General features: G+C 43.3%; 1 protein-coding gene across 1 annotated transcript in view; it reads right to left on the bottom strand.

Annotated features, from left to right (window-relative positions):
• The window catches only part of RCL1 (RNA terminal phosphate cyclase like 1), a 32,591-nt gene extending 25,061 nt beyond the window's left edge, over positions 1–7,530 (bottom strand). Inside the window, exons 1-3 of the mRNA XM_005488263.4 lie at positions 7,342–7,530; positions 4,643–4,714; positions 3,636–3,811 (exon numbers count right to left, since the gene is read on the bottom strand). Of these exons, the coding sequence (XP_005488320.1) occupies positions 3,636–3,811; positions 4,643–4,714; positions 7,342–7,489 (396 nt within the window). The 5' untranslated portion in view covers positions 7,490–7,530. The remainder of the gene's footprint in view (positions 1–3,635; positions 3,812–4,642; positions 4,715–7,341) is intronic.
• Positions 7,531–16,122: the final 8,592 nt, after the last annotated feature.

Genomic DNA, 16,122 nt, shown 5'->3' with positions numbered 1-16,122 from the left:
GGCACCTTACCAAGGGCATCCTCTGTATACATAATCACTACACAGAGAAACTTTAAACTGCCTTAAACCAGTCCCACATGGTTGGTCCCACAAGCTACCCAGTGTCAGATCTCACCAGCGGCAGCACAGGAAAACACATTGCAGGTGTAGGCTGCCAATGAATAGTCCAGGCTGGTATTCCAAAGGCTTATCTCATTCCTGACAAGTGAGAGCAAGTAGTATTCCTTTCACCCATTCAGGATGTATCACTCACACAGTAATACTGTGCAGTATTATCATACAATCATAGAATGTTTTGGGGTTGGAAGGGACCTTTAAGATCACCTAGTTCCACTTGCCTCTGCCATGGGCAGAAACACCTCCCACTAGACCAGGTCCCTGTCCAGCGTGGCTTTGAACACTGCCAGGGGTTGTGGCATTCACCTCTTCTCAGGCTGATTTGTTCCAGTGTTTAATGAGGCATCAAATAATAGGGATATTATTATTAATAATGTCAGCACAGTCCCACTTGGAACAAGTGCATGTTCAGTGGCCACGGTACTCTTTAGGAGTTATGTCAGTTGTCAAAGAGCTTTGCATTGGGCCCTGTTGGAGGGTTATTAATGTATGTAAACAAACACCACAGTAAACACATGCTCTTATACTCCAGGAACGCAGCCTGACCTGTGCCTCACTGAACTCAGCTAAAGTTTTCTTTGTGCAAGATGTGCTTTAGAAACTCTTCCTCTCACCTGAATCTCTTCTACTCTCCTCACAGCAGGAGATCCACAACATTCCCTTGCATGCACCTGACAAGGATGTCTATGGTGAAAACTCCAACGACATAGCAATTACATCCCACAAATACTTCTGTGTAAATGGCTGTGTAAAAGCCAAGATCTCGGTGCTGAAAGCAGACTTCACAAAGCCCAGTGGGTCAGCCTACCTGCTCACTGCCACCATGAGAGAAAGGTCACAGTCCCCTGGCTGCACACATATTCCTGCTACTTGCCTCCCACTGAAAAACTGGCTACAGTTCTTCAAAAACCGCTCCAGTGCAGATTCCCCATGGGTTCACAAGTCCTGCCAGCAAACCTGCTCCAGCATAGGCTCCTCTCTCCACAGGCCTGCAGGTCCTGCCAGGATTCTGCTCCAGTGCAGGCTTCCCATGGGTTCATAGCCACATTCAGGCATCCACCTGCTCCACCTGCAGCGTGGGGCCCTGCACTGGCTGCAGGTGGACATATGCTCTGCTGTTGGCATCTATGGGTGGCAGGAGGACAGCTGCCTCACCATGGTCTTCATTATGGGCTACAGGGGAATCTCTGCTCCAGTGCATACAACTCCTCCCATTTTTCACAGACCCTGCTCTCTCCGGGGCTGTTTCTCTCACGCATTCTCACTCTTCTCTCCAGTTCCAGACTATTCCACTCTTCCACCCCCTCACTTTTCCTCCTTAAAGCTGTTACCCCAGCAGGGCTACCACCGTCACTGATGGGCTCAGACTTGGCCAGCAGTGGGCCTGTCTTGGAGCCAGCCAACGTGGCCTCTGCCAGACGAAGGTTAAACTTTGGTCAGCTTCTTACAGACGCCACGTCTGTAGCATCCCAGCTCACAAAATCCAGCCATGCAAATCCAATACAAGCTACTAGGTTGAAATAGAGAGGTTGCTACATGAAGAGCAGCAGGTAAAACACCTAAGCTTCCACACTGCAGTCACACTGGTTTGCCTTTCCACCTTTGGAAAGCAGAAAGCATACAGATAGATAAATTCAAGCACCTCTTTTTGGACAAGCATAGGTAATAACTGTTCACTGAGTTTATATACACCCTCTGTCTTCTGAAAAATAAAAACCAAAATTGATTTAAAACCAAGTTTCCATTTAAATAAGCATGCAAATAAATTAGGGTAACACTTAAATTTGTGCTTTTAGTCTCAGAAACCACCAGAGACATATGTTATACCAAACAACTTGGAGAAGTCTTCTAAGTACCTTATTGGTGTGCACCAGGATTAATGTTTACTCAGGCAAGTTAAACAGACATAAACCAGGGTGAAACCAATTTTAGGATCTGGTATTCAGTTACAACCACTTAACAGTTAGCAATTATGAGCTGAGTCACAGTAACTGAAGTTGTTACTGTGTTGTCACTAAGAACAAAAACATAGTCTCTACTATAGCACAATGAACTTAAAATGTAACTCTTTACATACAAGTGATTTACATTCACCATACAGAGCTTGGGAGTCAGCTGATGTATGCCAACCCACTTGTCTAAATTTTGGCAAGAACAAGCACCCTTCAAGTACAAAATGGCCTTAATTCTTGCACCCATTTGAACAAAAATAGTTTAATCTCAGCCCCATGCAACTGATGCCCAAAAGGAGATAATTCCCAGAATCAAGACACTATTGTTTAGATGAGTGTCCAAATTTACTTGAAAGCAATATGAACATTGGACCACTCTTCATCTCCAGATTACTGCAAGAATTTCTCCACTGTGATTAAACAGTTAACAAAAAAGGACTTTTTTCATTCTTAATACTTACCAGATACAATAAGTAATTTTAATCATAATGACTGAAAGGGTAGCAAAAAATACTTACTTTTTTTTTCTTATAGTGCTGTGTACAACCCACTTTGATCATCCCTTGACTCATGGGCATGTCTCACAGAGCCACAGGTGAGAGAGTGAGATTTTTAAATGAATAGAGAAACACAGCAGAAAAGTCATAAATTCGAGCAGGACTCAGGGGCTCATGTACTATCGGCAGTTACACTTTGAATGAATACAGGTACTTGTATTCATTTAAACTGGTTACATTTTCAGATTACAACGTGTCCTTAATTTACTCAGAGAAAATCAGGCAGTGTCCAATCACCATTCAAAAAGTAAAGAGTAATGCTGTTCTCTAAAAGCACAAGTTTATGGTTGGAGTTTTTGGAGAAAAATAAATCTAGCATGTGACCACTAATCATTACTTCAGCATTCTGATCACGTCTCCCACAGCTCATTTCTGTAACAACACTGGTACAAAACAAAGGACTGCAGATCAGTAATAGAAACCAAGCATTTCATAGCCATTTCACCTACCACACCTTCTGGCATGTTTCTGAAGAACCAGAGAGTTATTACATACTTTTGCTACTGTAATTGCCTAATCACCATGTGACTCCTGTTTCTAACAGAAAGAAGGCTTGAAGCAGCAGTGGTATGACTATGTTCAGAACCCAATAGAAGAGAAAGATTCCTTCCTTTTTGCACTCATATTTTGAAGACACTTTCTTCTTTATAGAGTAAATACAAGTGTGGAGCAAGAGAAATAATCCATTGAAATTCTAAGAGAAGAGAAGAACCAAACCTGTGTTAGGGCCTCAAAATGCATTTAAAAGGAGTTTGCAGGGGAAAAGACAGAAGCCACACAGAACTGAACATCAGTTCAGTCAGGGGGATTACAAACTGAAGTTCAGAGTGTGATACACTCTAGCTTAGCTAGTGCTTCTTTGACTCAGAGAGTTTACTAATGCAGCAACAATGGATACTTCTGGATGTGAGGGATGCTAAAAATTCAACGTTTTAGACACTTCTTCCCAATCTTTTTATTTTAGCAGGAAAAAAAAATCCTTCTCCGATACCTAAACTTTATTACTTACCGAAGGATCTACTTGATCATTTGTCACTCCCCTCAAGACAATCTTCAATGGATGCTTCATGAAAGGTGCCAAGCAGAGCAGACTTTCCAAGTAGTAGCCAATACCACGGCTGGGGCTGCAGTCATGTTCCAAGGAGCCTCCGTAGAGAAGACCAGGCTGATAGTACAAGGTCGTACCTGGGGAAGGGGCCAGGGGAGCAAACCAAATGAGAGCACTGTAAAACACTGCCCATTAAACAGCACAAAATACTTTGTAACAACATATGAGGCAAATTGGAGACAGGAGACTATATGGAAGGCTAAATCACTTCCAGCACACTATTTACATGTCTGCAACTAATAAATGGGTCAACACATGAGTATCTGTCTGTCCTGCACACCATTTTCCTCCTTTCCCCTCCCCCTTAAACCAAGGATCTCTTAGGAATCTCCAAAATGCTGATATAAGCAATTAGTATTCTCCAAAGAAGCTAAACCTTCATCAGTGTATTAGGTCATTGGAACCTTGGCCTATTTGATGCTAAGTAATTTGCCTTACTTGCCAACTAAAGATCATTAAAACCCTTAAAAAAACCCAAAACCTCACACCAAGTGAGTCTGAGCTTTCACATGAAATGCTTTTCACTCTAATCAAACTCTTTTCTAAGCATGAATAAGCAAGCAGTCTGGCTAAGAAGTTCGCCTCTGTAGAGGATAAATCTTCTTTTTCTTCTACAAAAATAAATTCTGGTACAGAGGAACCTTTGCCCACTGTGAAATCCTGCATACCTAACAAAATACTAATTTTACTAAATTTCTTGGGCAATAGAGCTTCCTTAGCTCCCTGTGTTATGGCAGAGCACTGACCTTCTTGCATGGGATCAAGTATTACAAAACTTGTCAACTTTGTTATTTCTGATCTTCTCAGTCAATCTTACCTGAAGACCTACCATTATCAAGACAAGACTTCCATTCTACTGCAGAAACTGATAAATCCTGGAGACCAAGCAGAAAAAAACCAGATCTCACCTGTTTGGTTTATTTCAATCCGTGAGCCATTGGTCACTTTGTCAATCAGGCGAATAAAACTTGCTTCAAAATCTAAGGAGTAGAGCACAGACAGAGTTGTAAAGTTTCTTAGAAGTTCAACACCTTACTTGTCCTTTTACCTTTTCCTGCCTTCCACAAGAGTAAGCACACTCTTCAAGTTGCGCTATAATGCCACCACTCGTGAAAAGGCAATTCTCTGTAAAAACAGAGATGTTAACGTGAGCCTCACAGGCATCTCAAATCAATTGAGATGCCTTCAGATGCAGCACCTAGACTAGTCACACTCCTCTCCCTGGCACACAGCACATAATAAAAGTGGACATTTCTGACCACAGTGGCTTGAGGGATTGCTCTTGTCCAGGACAAAACCTTTGACAATTTACATTTTAGTCAGTACAAAGCAAAACAGACAAATCATAGCAAACAGGACCCCATATACTGAAGCTTGACAAGCTAATAACAGCTTCACATTATTCTCTGTAAAAGTGTTAGCTTAAAAGAAGGGGACACTTAGATGTGAAGTGCTGCTGCATATCTGTTCCACAAACAGAATTAGTTGTTTGTGGACTCCAAAAAATTTTCCATTTCCAGAACAGTTTTGCACATAGGGTAGAGAACCAAAAGTCATCCCACTGCCTCTTTTCTTGCTTACCGTGCTCACTATACTATAGCAGTTTGTGTGGAAATGATTCCTCAGTTTCCCTCAATTGTGTGGACTCTCACCCAGAGACAATGAAAAGGACAAGCAGATTTAACCCAAACTAAAACCAAAAGTACCAACCAACCATAACCAAAAAGGAAATAACACACACCAAAATAAACAAACAAATAAAACCCCCCAAAAACCAAAACAAAACCAAAACAGAAACACCTGAAAAAAGCCATCCCAGGAAGAATATGCTAGTATTCCAATGTTAGTAGCCCAATACAGTACAGGCTCAGTATCAAGGAAGATAGGTGAATATATGCAGAATTCAAAACCCAGTTAGTTTTAAGAGCCCACAACATCTGCTTAATTGTTTGTAGGCTGCAGAACTCGCTTAGCAATAATCCTGTGTAACTTCTTACACAGTAATCAGGTTTTTTTTCCACATGTGATTCTAGGATGTAATAGATTTTAAACCACAAAGCCACCTGCAGAATTTACAGTTTGTCAATATTTGCATAATATGATTTATGTCAGTATTGAACACAGTACTGGTTCTGCTCTCTTTCTAAACTATGACAGCTTATATGCTTACAAAGTTTTTATCACTTTATAAGCACTGGGGCATCTTCCAGTGCAAGAGTGCATGTGAGCACACATTTCACTCTTGGAGAACACCAGTTGCAGAGTTTACAAAAGCTCTAGTCATGAAAAACAAAAAGAGCTGCATGCTGAATTATCAACACAAATCAGGATTTATTGTTATTATTTTCCTGTTACATTCATAGTTTACACTTGAACCCATACTTAAAAAAGGTAAATTCAAATACTCTTAAAAAAACACGACAATAGCTACAAACTTCATCACCACCAAATGCTCCACAGTGAAAACAAATACTTTGGATCGTGGTAAATGTGAAGTCAAGCACACAAGAATGCTTTGGCAGTTTTTGAGTAGAATTTTTAGCTACACACCCAAGGCTCCTCAGGAGACAGAGAAGTATCTACCCCTGCTCTGAACTTTATAATAGGGGGTCCTTGCTCAAAAAATAACTGAACACTGCAATAATGTTTCTTCCTCAAACTCTGTCCTATTGTTTTATTACTTCAGTTATGATGGAATTCATCCTGGGATGCCAAAGGTTTTGTACGAGAAGGAGGATGGTATTCCGTAAGAAAGATTCCCTTAAACAAATCTGCAGAAATGAGAAGAAATTGTTTCACCTCTTTCACCTTTCCTGTTTCGGCAAACCCTGACAAAAATCAAAGTATAAAACGTGACCTATTCAAAGTGCATGAATGCGAGCTCCCACCAGCACAGGGAGCACACGACACTTGGGCACGGGCACACGGCAGAAACGATGGCCCGAGAGACAGGGAATTAAATTATTCTGCCATCCCGACTGCCAAGGCAGCGCCACGGGAACGAGAACCAGCTCCGGGGCTGTGGAGAGGCTCCCGCACACGCAGCGAGCGGGTCAGAGCCCCGCCGGGCGCGGAGCGAACGCCGCTGCCCCGTGGGGCGGGACGGGCGGCCCGGCAGAGCAACGCCAGCCCCGGCCCGCTCTGAAGAAAAGGCGTGACCCGCGGAAGGCAGGGCTGCCGAGCTAAGCCGAGCCGAGCCGGTGGGACGGGGATGGTACTGCCCCGTTCCCCTCTCCCCGCCCGCCGGGCAGCGAGGGAGGCTGACGGCAGGAGCCGGCGGGTGCGTGACAGCCCCCTTGCTCCGGCCTCCTTCACCGCCCCTGCTGCTCCCGCGCCTTCTCCTCCTCCTCTTCCCCCTATGCTCCGCGACCCACGTGTGACAGCTACACCCGAGATGGTGCGCGGGCGCTCAGGGGAGAGCGCATCCACGGGAAGACACCGGGACGCAGCGGGGTCCCCACTCCTCGGCGGGGCCCGCCCAGATGGAGCCCGGGCTGTCCCAGCTCCCAGTGAGGGTCTGCCCCTGCCCGGCAGCAGGTCCCGGGCACAGCCGGAGCTCCGCCGCCCCCCGACCTCCTGCCCCGCGGCCGCCGGTGCCGCCGCTCACCGCGGAGGCCGGGGTCCTCCTCCTTGGCACGGATCTTGCGGATCTTCAGCGGGCGGCCGCTGAGCGTGGCCAGCACCAGGCGCTGCCGCAGGAAGTTGCATCCCGTGTAGCTGAGGCACTGCGCCTCGCCCGCCGCGCTGCCCGCCATCCCGCTACCCACGTGGTTGGGAACAGGAAGCGCTGGGACAGCGGCGGGGGCAAAGGGCAGGGGGCGGGCAGGGCTCGCGCCGCCCCCCGCCCTTCGCGGCCGCGCTCGGCGGCGGGGCCGAGGCGGGAAGAGCCTGGCTGAGCTTGCCGCGGCACGGGTGGCAGCCTCTGCCCTTTCCTCTGCTCTCCCAGCCCGCGTGTTTTCAGTTGAAACTTAAGGAGTGTGGAAGTGTCTGGAGATGTGTCTGACCGGAGCCCGGCCCGCTGCTCCTCCGGGTGAGGTGGGCTCTCCTTCGGCGGGCGGGTAAGGACAGTCCAGAGCGGAACGTGGTGCCCGCACACGGGTACTGCCCCCACATCCAAATGAGTCAGTTTCTGGGAACATGTTCCTTAGGCAGTACTTTTCAGTAATTTATTTCCTACCTTAAGGAAAACGGCGGAGGAATGAGTCCTGCTCGCGGTCCTTGGGACAGCCTGTTTGCTTAATTATAGTGACAGTGTCCTGCTGTCCTGAAGGAGGAGACCGACTAAAGCTTTCAGTCTCTTACTTTAAGAGAAACATCGATTACAGTGGAGGTGTGACAATGTTAATTGTTAGGCTACACTTATGTGCACATGAAGTTTATTGGAATGGAATACTCTAGTTGTAAGGGATGTACAAAAATCATTTAGCCCACCTGCTTCACTTCAGGGCCAACCCAAAGGTAAAGCCCTTAAGAGCTCTGTCCAAATGCCCCTTACACATTGATAGGGCATTATCAAGCTTGACCACCCTCTCTGTAAAGAAATGCTTCCTAATGGCTCAAAGCTGGTGCAGCTTTGAGCCATTCCCACACGTTCTGTCACTGAGTCCCAGGGAGAAGAGATCAGCACCTCCCTCTCCACTTCCCCTCCTCAGGAAGCTGTGGAGAGCAAGGAGGTCGCCCCTCAGCTGCTTTTCTCCAGACCAGACAAGCCCTCAGCCCTCAGCAGCTCCTCACAGGCCACGGTGTCCAGTCCTTCCACCAGACGCCTTCTTGCCCTTCTCCAGACGCCTTCGCAGACCTTCCCATGGTTCTGAAATGGTGGAGCCCAGAGCTGCACCCAGCACTGGACAGGGGGCCCTGCCCTAATGCTGGACACAGAGGGACAGTCACCCTTTAGAGTGCCAAGGTTGGTGCACTCAGGCTGGGGTTTGCTGCAGCCAGATGGGGTTTGCTGCGCTCAGATGGGGTTTGCTGCACCCAGATGGGATTTGCTGCCCTCAGATGGGGTTTGCTGCACTCAGGCTGGGGTTTGCTACACCCAGATGGAGTTTGCTGCACCCAGATGGGGTTTGCTGCCCTCCTGGTTGCCAGGGCACACTGCTGGCTGCCATAGAGCCTGCTGCCAAGCAGCACCCCCAGAACCCTCTATGCAACCCCAGAAACGCCCCTGTCCCAGTTTAGACTTGTGTCTGGCATTTCTCTATCCCAGAATCTGGCATTTTGACTTGTCATTTTCATGTCACCAGTGTTTGCCCAGTGCTCCACTCTATCCAGATCCCTCTCTCTGTAAGGCCTCTCGTCCCTCAGGAGAATCAACAGCACCTTTCACAGTTGTACAGCAAAAGTCAGACAATTTTCCTTACAAATGATAATACTTTTTATTTTACTAAATTGTTTACCAGAGAATAAAATTCTTTTTGAAACCCATGATATGCACACTTTACAGAAACTGAAGGAACTAAGCCATCTGTTATTACCTACTTGCTGACTTTTGTGATCAACATGCATGAGGATTTTTGTTGTGTTGATACACTGACCTGCAAGCTTTGTATCACAGAAAAGCGGAATGATTTCGTTTGGAAGGGATCTTTAAAGATCATCTAGTCAACCTCATGCTATGGGCAGGGACCAGGTTGCTAAAAGCCCCACACAACCTTGCTTTCAACACTTACGGGTCCCCACTGGGCATCCACAACTTCTGTCAGCAATTTGTGCCAGTGCCTCACCACCTTCACTGTAGAAAAATTTTTCCTTATGACCAGAGTAAATCTACCCTCTTTCAGTTTAAATACTGTTAAAAACTGTCACTATTTCTTGGTAAAAATTCTCTCTGTCTCTCTGATAAGCTCCCTTAACTACTGAAAGAGAGCCGTGAGCACTCACCAAGGCTCTTTCTTCTTGGCTGATCAATCTCAGCACTTTCAGCCTTTCCTCAGGAAGAAATTATTCCAGCCCACCATAATTTTTGTGGCCCACATCTAGACTGACTGAATCAGGTCCATGTTGCAGAACCAGAGTCAGAATCACAGAGTTGATTAGGTTGGAAAATACCTTGGAGATCATCAAGTCCAACCTATGACCCAACATCACCTTGTTGCCTTTACCATGGCACTGAGTGCCACATTCAGTCTTTTCTCAGAAAAACTCAAGGACAGTGACTCCACCACCTCCCTGGGCAGCGCATTCCAATGCCCAATCAGCCTTTTGGTGAAGAAATTCCTCCTAATATCCGACCTAACTATTCCCTGGCACAGCTTAAGACTGTCGTCTTGTCTTTCCTGAACTGAGGGCTCCACAGCTGGATGCAAAAATCCAGATGGGGTCTCACATATGTGGAGTAGAAAAGGGCAATCGTGCCCCTTGAGCAGCTGAACACACTGCTCTTTATGCTCAAGTCCAATTTTTCACATACTGTATCCTAAATTTCTTCTCCACTTACTCCATTTACCACACAGACTGTGCAGATGCTGTGGATTTCCCAGACCCAGGTATTGAGGCAAAAAAATCAAACCCAGAAAAATTATACATATAAATGAAAAACCACATCTGTGTAGAAACAAAGCCTAAGAAATTTTATTAATGGAAGCATGTTGAGAAATTTGTGGAAAATGAGGATCAAAAAATGGCAGTAATTAAACAGCATTTAATCACATATGTGGTGTCCAAGATTTCTGAGATATGGGCAGAAATATCTAGAACTATTCATGGTTCATGTGCAGATGAAGTTCTCTGTATTTGTAGAAAAAGGGAGTTTTGTCATGGACAGTTTAGTGGAATCAAAGAATTGTAGCTTTCTGTGTGTAAGAAATTAGTTGCCAGTTACAGCTCTGATCTGGAATATAACAGAAAATAGGGTGGGGCTTGGGCAGTTTAAATTCTTTTCTGTTATGCGCTGAGCAGAACTAGGAGAAAACTGAGTGTAAGGTAAAGAACATACATATCTTCTCAGAGCTAATAAATCTATGTCCAAACTTCACAAAAAAATTTTATAACTTTCTTGATAAGTCAGTGGTTTGTTTTCCTGTTTACAAACATTTAAATTCAGTCAGGTCTCTGCATAACTCCTTTGAGTTTCAGAGTTTGGAGGGTATTTTGAAATTCCAGAACAAACAGTGCTAAACTCCATGATTAATGGAGAAGAAGTCTGGCACTTACTGTTTCCTATTTTCAGGGAACAATTTTGTCTTCTTTAATTTCCTTCACTCATAGGCCTTTTAGGCATAATCTCAGGGTAGTAGTTAAATAACAGTTTGCTGTGAGGTTGTGGATGTGGCATGTGATAGAGGATGAACACTCCCACTGAAATAGAGTGTCTTCTTCTGTGAAGAAAATTGTTTGAAAGGTTTTCAGGTGCTGCTGCTGGGACCACGTTTTTCACTGCAATGTCAGAACTCTGTGTCTTAGATTTGCATCAAAAAGTCTAGGCAACTGCGTCTGCTTTGAATGAGCTCTCTCTGTGGTTCCTTTCTCTTCCTTTGTGTAGTCCCCTGTGTTCCCACACATGTATTTTTAGTTCTGTCCATCCTGTCCTTCTTCTGTGACTTCTAATTACTTGCTATCATCTGTTAACAATTTGCAAGTATCTGCTTCATGTCAAGGCATGGGAAAACAAAACTGGGAGAACAAAACAGAAAACAGTCTTCCCAAAAAATTATTCCATTGGCAGTCAGAATTTTCTCATGTAACTGAGATAAGATACTTCTGTAAAAAATCACTGGCATATATATTCTGCTGGTAAAATCTAAGTATCCTTGTAATGAATGCTCTATCTGTCATAAAAATACCCATTGACATAAAGGAGGGGGTTTGTTTCCCTGGGAATGCTAGTAGGTTGCTGTGCTTCAAGGATTTCTGGAGTCAGGAAAATCATTTTTATCAACTGCCTAGAGGTGGCACAGAGACACTGAGTGGCACCTCAGAGATATATACATGTCATGATCTGGGCAGCTGTTACAATTTAACCTCAAAATGTAAAGCTATTACTGGCTTACCTTAGTACTCAGGGAAATGTTAGTTTTCATTTAATCAGTGGAGAACATGACAGTCCCCCGATAGTTTAATCACTTGAGATAAATAATACAGAAAAGGTCATTACAGAAACTTCCAAAAGAGATCTGCCTTCTGCTAATGTATGGGGGCTCCAAGAATGCAGAAAGATAACACTTTTCTCTGAATTTGTGTTAGTTTACATACCTCCCAAGACTTTTCACACAGTCTCAGAAATACAGCTATGGAACTTCTCTTTTACTTGAACTTAATTTCTTTTCCTATTTATGTTTATTTTGAGGGATTTCTAAACAATCTGTGATAAGTGCTTTTTATAGCACTTATTACAAACTCCAAATACAGCTCAAAAGAACCACTGAGACAAGAGAAATGTTTTCCAAATAATAAAAGTCTGTATTTGATTATTATCAACTTGCGACTTCAACAAAATATTGTCATTGTTCGTAACCAGACATAAGCTTTGTACTGAGTTTCCAAGGCATCAGAACAGAATCTAGTCAGATTTGCACTGTCTGAATGTTCTTTGATCTGCTTGCAGCTTTGGCTGCTTCTTTTAATTCTGAAAGCAGTTTTGACAGATTTTCAATGGGTAATTTATTTTTCTTGTATTTATTTTTTCTTTTCTTGGATGCAGGTCTGGACCTGGACGCATTTGGTTTAGCAAAAAAGACGAAGAAACTATCTAACATAAGTGGAAGTTACTATATAAAAACTCAGATGTAATGTAGAGCTACAGAGTAGGAAAGAAAAAGCAAGGTCCAAAATTGTGTTAGCAAGCAAAAAAACAACTCCAAGTGAACCCTACAGGGGTGAAGAAGGAACTGTCAACAGAAGCCTGGCATTCTTCCTGGTGAGGGAGTCCAGATGCTGATGACTCACCATAACCCCACCACCCTCACCTGAGCAGGACCATGACCTTGGGGCCCAGGCAAAAAGGGGAGAGAGGTAAACACAACACCAGGAGAATGGGAAAAACTAATGTGTGTGTGGAGCAATTAATTATTTCTATAATAAGGAATAAAACTTAATAATCGTAAGTTAGTATAAACTTTCTGTAATAATTAATAATTCTTGAATGACACTGTTAAAGTTTCAAATATGTTAATAGATTTTTCTCTTTATAAATAATGTGTCTTTTAGCTTTGTCATAAATAAGGTTTTGAGTGTACACAAGCTTGTGTACATTGTGTTCATTGGGCAGGCAATGAATTTCTGTCTGAAGAATATACATTTCCTAGGAAACTTAGAGTTTTGGAACAATCCATGCTATGTATAAGTGTCAATTTGCTATACTCAGCCATCTGGGAGGAATAATTCATTAGGCTTTTTACTAAAGGTAGAAGTGACACCAGAAAAATGATAGTGTTTTACCCCTCTTTGCAATAAAACACTATTTAAATCCAAATACAGAATCACAGCTCTACATTTTGGGTCTGTAAAGACTTATGTCTTTGCTACTTTAGAGGACAGTTCAAGAGCAGCATTTCATTCTCTGTATTTCAACTTCTATCTAATTAAAAAGAAATTGCTCCTCAAGTGTTCTTGATGGTATGTATTTATTGAGGGAGAATTTTCAGCTGTGTTGTATATATATGTTAGCCTTCACTGGATAAGTATTTCATGCATTATTTTAAAAAACATTATTAATGGGGTATCTTGTTTACAAATACAGCATCACAGCCTTATCCAGGTAGGAATCCAGTTCTGTTGCCCAATCTGTGAACCAAGGCAAGGTCAGACTGGGTTACTCAGGGCTTTATCCAGTTGTGTCTTAAAAATATCAGGGAACTGAGTCTAGTTAAATTCCACTGCCTGGCTTACTGAGTCCTGCCACTCATCTTAGTAAGCAGCCTGTTCTCATGGGTGCTAGAAGGCTGCTGTAGGTACTCCTGAATCTTTCTTGTCTCCAGTTTGAACAAACATGGTTCCATCTGTCTGTGGCAGTATCTCTTCTCTATCCCCTGATCATCTTGGTCACTCTCTGCTAAACCTGCCCCAACTGATCAATGCCTGGTTTGTGCTGGAGGGCCCAGTACTGGCCACAGCACACAGATGTGGGCCAGGAAGTGCCTAATACAAAGGAATAAGTGTTTTTTTCCCTGATGTAGTGGCTACCCTGCTGTTAATATGGCTCAGCATGTTAGTGTCCACGTGCTGGATGGTGCTTAGCTGGCTGTAGGCCGGTTCTCCCCAGTCTTCTCCAGCAGAGTTTCTTCCTTTCTGGTCAGTCCCCCAGCCTGCACTGCTTCTGTTGGAAGCAGTGTCCTGGATGCAGGACTCTGTAGCTGCTCTTGCTGAATTTTGTCAGTGTCCTGCTTAGCCCCTTTCCCCATCTATTGTTGCTGAGCTCCACCTCCTGCCCCTAAGCCCATGTGCTCAGGCCATGGTTTGGTGTTCCTCACGAAACTAATGAGGGCACACTCTCTCTCTTATTCCAGAGTTATTCACAGACACTAGACAAAACAAGGCGCCAGGACAGGCCCTGGAAAAACATGCTCATTAACAGCTTTTGGGTACTAAACACTAAGCACTACACTTCTATTCCAGCCGGACTTACGCCCATCAAATTGTCCAGCAAATGAGGCACAGAAGTTATGTGAGAGACCATGTCATAGTACCGTGTCCGGACAGCTAGGGTACTATGAACCCTTCCTCATGCAAGTAACCACTTTATTTTGATACAAAAAAAAACACTTGGGAAGTAGTTACCCAACAGTACTAAAAGAATTCTGTATCAAACTCAGAAAAAAGGACTCAGATCTCCAAGGAGCATACCTGACAGAAACTCTCCTCATGGTTTAAGGCCTAAAAAGCCTCTTCAAATCATCTCTTATGTTTGAAAAAATGCTGAGTAATATGAAAGATTATTTATTAGTAAGAACATTTGGATTTGTTTGAAACAAGATTTTGATTACTAGTCAGTCACCATGAGGGTTACTTCTATACTCACTAAGCAGGAGTTAAGTTTTTAATTTATACCAGTACATTAAATGTGTGAAAAAATTATTATATATAATATATTATATAATATATATATTAATTGTGCAAGTTGTGTTACATAAACATTGACTACTCTGTTAAGATGTGAATAATTAAGTCTGAATGAAGATGATGAAATGTCATTTTCCAAACATCATAATGAGGCTGCCAAAAAAACACTTGCATGTCTGTAAATACAGAATAGCTGTATAAAGACTTGTATACAAACCAGTGAACCATTGACCCTATTTCTTCCATTATTTACTTTTCCACTTCTCAGTATGTCACAACTACTCACAAAACTACTAGAGTGAGGTTTGGACTTCAGGAAAGATAGCCAAGGAAATGGGAACAATAATTTCTTTTACTACCTATTTTCTGTAATCTAAGTACCCACTTCAGTTCTGCAAAGGCCATAGGTTAGTAAGAACCTGTGTGTGTGGGAGAAGTGCCTTTTTTTTCTTTTCCACCCCTTCCTCATGAATCTGTTATGAAGTTCAGAGAGGTTCTAAATAGTCTTTAACAAAGGGATTGTCTTAGCATTCCTGTCTGGATTTCTGAGCTGCTCAATAGGCCTGTAGAGAGGCAGAACATCAGGCTTCCTTTTTATCAGGCAGATAAATTATTGCTGCTTTTTATGCATGGTGGCATTGGAGATTAGATTTAATGATCTCTCTGACAAGTCTAGTTATTTGCTGGATACATATTTCATACAATACCTTCCATTTTCCCATATATTTGCTTTAGGAAGATTTAGCAACACATTTTGTGGACTTCTGCCATTCATAAGTCTCTGAAGTGTGGAGCTTAAAATGTACTGTTTGGCTTCTAACATTTAATGGGCCTTTGCTGCCAAATTTTGTTTAAGGCTGTGGTGCTTTGGCAGACTGGTATGTTGCCCTGGGAACACTGCTAAAGCCCCAAATGTTTAACTCTTGGTGTCCTAGTACAATCTGGAGTAGAGATACTATCATGTTCATTTTTGAAGGTTCTCATTTCTCAGGGTAATGAGACTTGTGCTCAGAGTAAGCTCTATGAGCTAAGACAGTGCCTTCCTACTTAATTGTTAAGGCAATTAATTTTATTGACTGGGGAGTTTGGGGGCTATATTCTTATCTCTTTACTGTTTCAAAATACCAAACAGTCATTTGAATATTTTCTTATGGCTTTAGTTGATTCAGTGTAAAGCTATTGAAATGAAACAATGTTTTAAACCAGGAAGTTGAATTTAATTGATATTTTGACCCTAGCTCTGCTTTCTGCTCACTTTTCCATTGTGACCTTTCTGGGACTGTGATTGAGATCCATCAGCATCTCCAGAACCTCTAGCAGAAAGACCCACTTCTCCTGCTGTGGACATGACTGTGAATGCTCAGGAAATGGGACAATCTAATGTTTTGGC

Source organism: Zonotrichia albicollis, chromosome Z (assembly GCF_047830755.1).
Source record: "Zonotrichia albicollis isolate bZonAlb1 chromosome Z, bZonAlb1.hap1, whole genome shotgun sequence".
Lineage (NCBI taxonomy): Eukaryota > Metazoa > Chordata > Aves > Passeriformes > Passerellidae > Zonotrichia > Zonotrichia albicollis.
Note: the sequence above shows the minus strand (reverse complement) of the source record. Positions and strands in the feature narration are given on the sequence as shown.